The 6000-nt window shown below is 49.6% G+C and overlaps 1 protein-coding gene across 4 annotated transcripts in view; it reads right to left on the reverse strand.

Annotated features, from left to right (window-relative positions):
• Positions 1-6000, reverse strand: part of PRKDC (protein kinase, DNA-activated, catalytic subunit) — a 149612-nt gene that overhangs the window by 47483 nt on the left and 96129 nt on the right. For all 4 annotated transcript variants that reach the window (XM_024742667.1, XM_024742668.1, XM_024742666.1 and 1 more), the window contains exons 54-58: positions 5799-5948; positions 4570-4743; positions 3952-4050; positions 2738-2945; positions 706-895 (exon numbers count right to left, since the gene is read on the reverse strand). In XM_024742667.1, the coding sequence (XP_024598435.1) occupies positions 706-895; positions 2738-2945; positions 3952-4050; positions 4570-4743; positions 5799-5948 (821 nt within the window). The remainder of the gene's footprint in view (positions 1-705; positions 896-2737; positions 2946-3951; positions 4051-4569; positions 4744-5798; positions 5949-6000) is intronic.

Consider the following 6000-nt stretch of genomic DNA (forward strand, 5'->3'; position numbering starts at 1 on the left):
TCCCCGCGGGAAGACACGGGCGGCGGGCTCCCGTGTCCTCAACGTGAGAAGTGGGAGACATGTCACCTGCTCCTAAGAACGATACTTTGTGTCTGCAACAAGGTACTAAGGTCCGTGATTTCTAGCATCAGTGTCATAAAAGTTCCACACTAACTGTCCAAATCACTCCTATTTCTAGAACCAACAGAAATGTGAAGAAATCCCACGAAGGAAAAGCACTGAAGAATTTACATAAAACCACTTGGGGATTTCACTCTACAACTTGTACTCTGCTGATCAAAGGAACCAGCTGACTCATTTGAGAAAGGAAAGTTTAATGAACTACAAACACAGGAGATGAATCTGGTTTAGCTCTGCTTTGCTTCTGAGGTAATAAGGGGTTTTAAACATGATGCACTAAATGAAACCAAAACGTACACGTACTAAGACTCTTCCTGCTTTCTCCAATCAGAAATAACCCTTTTCTTCCCTTTCTTGGCTGTGGTGGACACAGGACGCCCATCGGACTCCACGCTTCTAAGCGCCCAGCATGCCTGCTGGTTGAGCAGCCGTCCCCACCTCCACCCCCAGGACTGTCCCCACGGGACTCCTGTCCCCGCCCACCCCCCGAGTCTGCCCTCCAGGAACTCAGCCCCCCTCCTCCTTCATGTCTTCTGGGGGGTCCCTGCTGCCCCGACAGCCGGCGCCTCGCGGCAGACGCGTTACCTGCACTCTGTGTGGGTGTGAAGTCGAGCTGCTGCTGGGTGGCCCGGACCTGCCCGGCCAGCCCCCGCCGAGCCGAGAGGGGCCCATCCTGCGTCCGGGCCTGGAGCGCACTCTGGGAGGCCTGGGTCTCCAGGAACATCGGAGTGAGGACCGTGCTCCGACAGCGCCAGTCGGGATCAATAGAATACTCCTGCACACGAGAGTTTCAGGTGAAGCAGTGGCCCTTCTCGGCAACACTCAAATGCTTTATTTAAAATCTAATGGTCCCATCAGCACGTACGTACTATAACTTCATGTGTCTCTGTGAGAAGTAGCTTAAGAACCTTTTCAAACTGAGTTTTAACGGAACAGTTATCTGCCAACTAGACAAGCCCATCAGTCCTGGGGAGGAAAAAACCCTTTCCTACTGCTCCACACTCTGCATCCAGAGGCTCACGCCCACCCTCAGGAAACGCCTCAGCTCCTCTGAGCACCCAGCCCCCACCCGGCGCCCAGACCGCCAGGCGCTAGGGTCGCGGGGGTGGCAGGGCGGGCTCTGCTCCAGGAGCTCTGGGCCGAGGGCTGGGGCTGCTGGGCCGAGGCGCCAACGGGGCTGCGCCACCGCGGCTGCTGGGCCGAGGCGCCAACGGGCATCTACGGGGGTGGCGGGAGGGGAGAGAGGAACAGCTACGTGGAGGCTGAAGGGACGAGGGTGCGCCGCGTGCAGAGTGACGCACAGGCGCTGTCTCAGGAAGAACGTGCGTGGATTCCAAATAACATCAGGAAGCCAGCACGCTGGTCGTCAGGGCAACGCCGACCAAAGCACAGCGAGACATCACCTCGCACCTGTCAGGATGGGTGTCATCAGAAGGGGGCCCTGTGCACTGCTGTTGGGGCTGTAAGCTGGTGCAGCCACTGTGGAAAACTGTGGAGCTTCCTCAGGAAACTTAAAATACAACTACCATACGATCCAGCAATTCCACGCCTGTGTATTTATCCAAAGAGAACGAAAACACTAATTTGAAAAGATACAGGCAACCTAGGACTTCCCTGGTGGCACAGTGGTTAAGAATCCGCCGGCCAGTGCAGGGAACACGGGTTTGAGCCCTGGTCCGGGAAGACCCCACATGCCGTGGAGCAACTAAGCCCGCGAGCCACAGCTACTGAGCCCGTGTGCCACAACTACTGAAGCCCACAGGCCTAGAGCCCGTGCTCCGCAACGAGACACCACCGCAATGAGAAGCCTGCGCACCACAACGAAGGGTAGGCCCCACTCACCACAACTAGAGAAAGCCTGCACGCGGCAACAAAGACCCAACGCAGCAAAAAAAAAAAAAAAAGATCCAGGCACCCTAATGTTCATAGCAGCACTATTTACAATAGCCTAGACATGGGAACAACCTAAGGGTCCATCGCCAGATGAATGGATAAAGAAGATGTGGTGTACATACACACACACGCACACACACACACAGACATGCACACACAATGAAATACTGCTCAGCCCTGAAAAACAATGACATCCTGCCATTTGCCAACAACATGGATGGACCTTGAAGGCTACAAGAAATAAGTCAGAGAGAAAGACAAATACTGTATGGTCTTATTCATATGTAGAATCTGGAACAAAAAACAAACCAAGCTTATAAAAACAGAGAGCAGACTGGTGGTGAGGGGTAGGGGATGGGAGAAATGGGTAAAGGGGGTCAAAAGATACAAACCTCCAGCTATAAAAGAAGTAAGTCCTGGGGTACAATGTACACATGGTGACTGCTGCGTATTTGAAAGCTGCTGAGAGAGTAGAGCTTGCAAGTTCTCATCACAAGAAGAAAATGTGTAACTGGGAGGTGACGGATGTTAACTGGATTTATTGTGGTGGTGACTTTGTAATACATACAAACACCGAATCATTACCACGTACACCTGAAACTAATCCAATGCTATACTTCATTTATACCTCAATTAAAGAAAAGAGGAAGGCATTTAACACTAGTGGACAATGTCTGCTGAGCAACAGGCAGGGAAAGCTCAGATCACAGGGGTGAGAGCTCACCTGAAACTCACACTCCGACAGAGGGTGCTCGAACACGGGACTATGGAAGTCGGGGCTCACGCTGGTCATTTCAAGCAGAAAATCTGTCGCTAAACTTAAGAAGCGCACTTCTATCTTCGGAGAATATAAGGAATTTAGGGCCAGCAAGCGGTCCAAGGTGTTTGACGGCAACCTAGTTTCGTGGCTCCAGAAGTTCCGAATCATTAATCTGAAGGGCAGAGAGGAAAGAAGAGAAGGAGGCCTGTACGTGTGCCCGGCAGGGAAGGCATCTCCTGCCGCCCCCCCACCGCCCCCGCCCAGAGCTCAACGCAGGGCAACCATAGGCAAAACTGTGTCAACAGGGTAAGCTGACTTACAAACAATGTATGTGCTGAAGGGGAGAAAGATTCCAAAATGTTAGCATTATTTAGCAAGAGGTGAAACTAGGTGGTGTTATTCTCATCTCTTACCTGGCAAGTTTCCAAAGATGAGAATACAACATTAGATATTTTGAAACTGAGAAAACATTGAAAGAAATTACATATATAGTCCTTCATTGCCTTGCTAATAAGACAATTCACTCTAAAAGTCAGTGCTATACAATATTCAAAACATAATATGAATATAAAATATTCAAACTATTCTGGTTAAAAACCAGATTAGGCTTTATAATTTGTGAAGGTTTAAGAAATCCAAATACAACTTTTAATGAATTAAAAATTCCAGCACAGTTAAAAGTCCGCTGATATACAGAATCATACGAAGAAGTCTACACTGCTCCTTATGCAGTGTAACGTAATTAGCCCTCGGGGGAACAACTGTCCTCTCTCCACGTGTGATCACCCTGGAGCGCCCTCCAATTTCCAAGGCTGCAAACATGTCACCCGATACTGATACACACAGTGAGACCTCACTCTGGGTTAAACGGGAAACAATAACCCACTAATTTTTATTACAGATTTCTCATCTTGAAATGCTGTACGTCACGGCACAGCAGAGAGAGTGTGAACCCGCGCCACTTTTTCAAGGCTTTTATGTTAAAGTAACGTGTCAGGATTTTTAGGTCTTAATGTGATTTGAAATACATTTTTATCACACACTATGGAAGCAAGAGGCAGAGAAAATGCTGATACTGCAAATGTGCTTCCAACACCTCTGAAAGACCCCACACTGGCCAAGAACGAGACCCCCTGAGTATGCCCGCCCAGCCCAGCTGTTGCAGGAGGGGCACATACTGAAGGCCGGGATTCTCGTCGGTCAATCCTTGGATCAACACGTCTTTCGCCAACTTGAATACTTCTTGGGAGTCATCATCTGCCTGGCTCTCTGGATCTCTGAGAAAAGTGACAAAATGACAAATCCATTGATGCTCCTTCTGTTGCTTTTGTTCAACCCCAAGAGCACTGTCCAGAATTGAAGAAACAAAACCTGCCTCTTCCCGCGAACTTCCAAACCCACCCTCCGGCACCTGCACCCTGACACGGGCCCTTGGTGCGGCTGGGGGAACAGGGCCACAGAGGCCCCATGAGGCCCCATGAGGAGTGGCGTGGTCGCAGCCCCAAAGGAGGAAACATCCCAGCAGCCCCTTTCCTTAATCTTGTCAGACTGTAAAGGGATAACTATGGAAACAAGTTACACTTTCAGCTCAACCCATAATGCCACGCTCTGAGTATTTCCCACAGGTAACACAAAATCAATTAAGGTAAGGATATATTTCAATACACTAAACTTGTTTCAATTATTAATGACATATTTTTAAATACTTTATCATTCATCTTAATCGTTCCAGACTGCTAAAGGCACCCAAACGGTCCCCCAAAGACTGCGCCGTAAACTGTCAGAGCGGAGCTCACCGGTAGTTGTCGTGAACCCACATGAGGATACTGTACATCCGCTCCCGGCACAGAGCAGAGGGGTGAGACAGGAACTCCGCCACAGGGCTCAGGAGTCCCCGGAGCTCCACGGGCTTCAATCTTGCCATCAGCTTGTAAATTATGTCCAAACACACTTTCTGTCTCTCGTCGTCTCTACGGTAAGAGGGATTTTTAAAAACACACAAATTCGACAGTTGTTATTACTAGACTTTCAGATATGACAGGTAACTTTTTCTTTTTTGTGATGTTCTGTATTTCAAAATATGATATTAGGGCTTCCCTGGTGGCGCAGTGGTTGAGAGCCCGCCTGCCAATGCAGGGGACGCGGGTTCGCGTCCCGGTCCGGGAAGAGCCCACATGCCGCGGAGCGGCTGGGCCCGTGAGCCATGGCCGCTGAGCCTGCACGTCCGGAGCCTGTGCTCCGCAACGGGAGAGGCCACAGCAGTGAGAGGCCCGTGTACCGCAAAAAAACAAAAAAATATATATTATAGGTAATACTACACTTATATAAAAATTACATTCTTGAAAATAATTATCGCGGGCTAGATTATTAAAAGTAAATTAACAACGTGGTATCTTGCCTGGATCCTAGAATAGAAAAAGGGCGTCAGTGAGGAAACTGCTGAATGCAAATAAAGTCCAGCCTTGTTCACAGACATGTACTAACGTTAACTCCTTGGTTGTGACGAACTCACCGTGATTATGTAAGATGGGGAACCTGGTGAAAGGTGTGTGGGAATCCTACGTACTATCTCTTACCTTTTCTGTAAAAATAAGATTATTCCAAAATAAAAAGTTCATTTTCAAAAACCCGGCAATGTCAAACAAAATAAGCTAAACAGAAAGGATGTTACGACTTTAAAAAATGGCTTCAAGTGCTAGTCATGCACTGGCGTGTCAAGCAGGGGGTTAAGTGCAGCCTGGGTCCTGACGGTGCACGCCTGCTTCCTCGTGTGTCTACCTGCTTAAATAAGCACCAGTTGAATGCTCTATACACAGCAGATACTTAGTAAGCACTGAATGGAGAAAATCAGGACACAACGACACAGTTCATCACTATGGAAAAATGTGCACACAGGCAAGACGAGAAAAGACGCAGATGCAGAGGGAACACACACGTAGCGACAACCTGCAAGTGCCTTGAGTGGAGGGGAACAGCTGAGCAAAGGGACGTTTTACGAGCCAGCTGCATCCGAGGACGCACTCACCTGTGCCTCATGAGCTGCGCGAAACCCCTGCTCTCTAACTGCAGGTACAGGTCCGCCCTCTCGTCTGCACGACACAGCACCACCTCCAGGCAGAGCGTCTTCATCACACCGTGGGCCCGCGGCAGCAGGAGAAGCACGGAGCTCATGAACCTGGGCAGCGGGCAAGGTCGGTGAGGAGAGGTGGTGCTGACCCCCACCACCA

The sequence above is a fragment of the Neophocaena asiaeorientalis genome, unplaced genomic scaffold (genome assembly GCF_003031525.2).
Source record: "Neophocaena asiaeorientalis asiaeorientalis breed wild unplaced genomic scaffold, Neophocaena_asiaeorientalis_V1.1 scaffold226, whole genome shotgun sequence".
Taxonomy (NCBI): domain Eukaryota; kingdom Metazoa; phylum Chordata; class Mammalia; order Artiodactyla; family Phocoenidae; genus Neophocaena; species Neophocaena asiaeorientalis.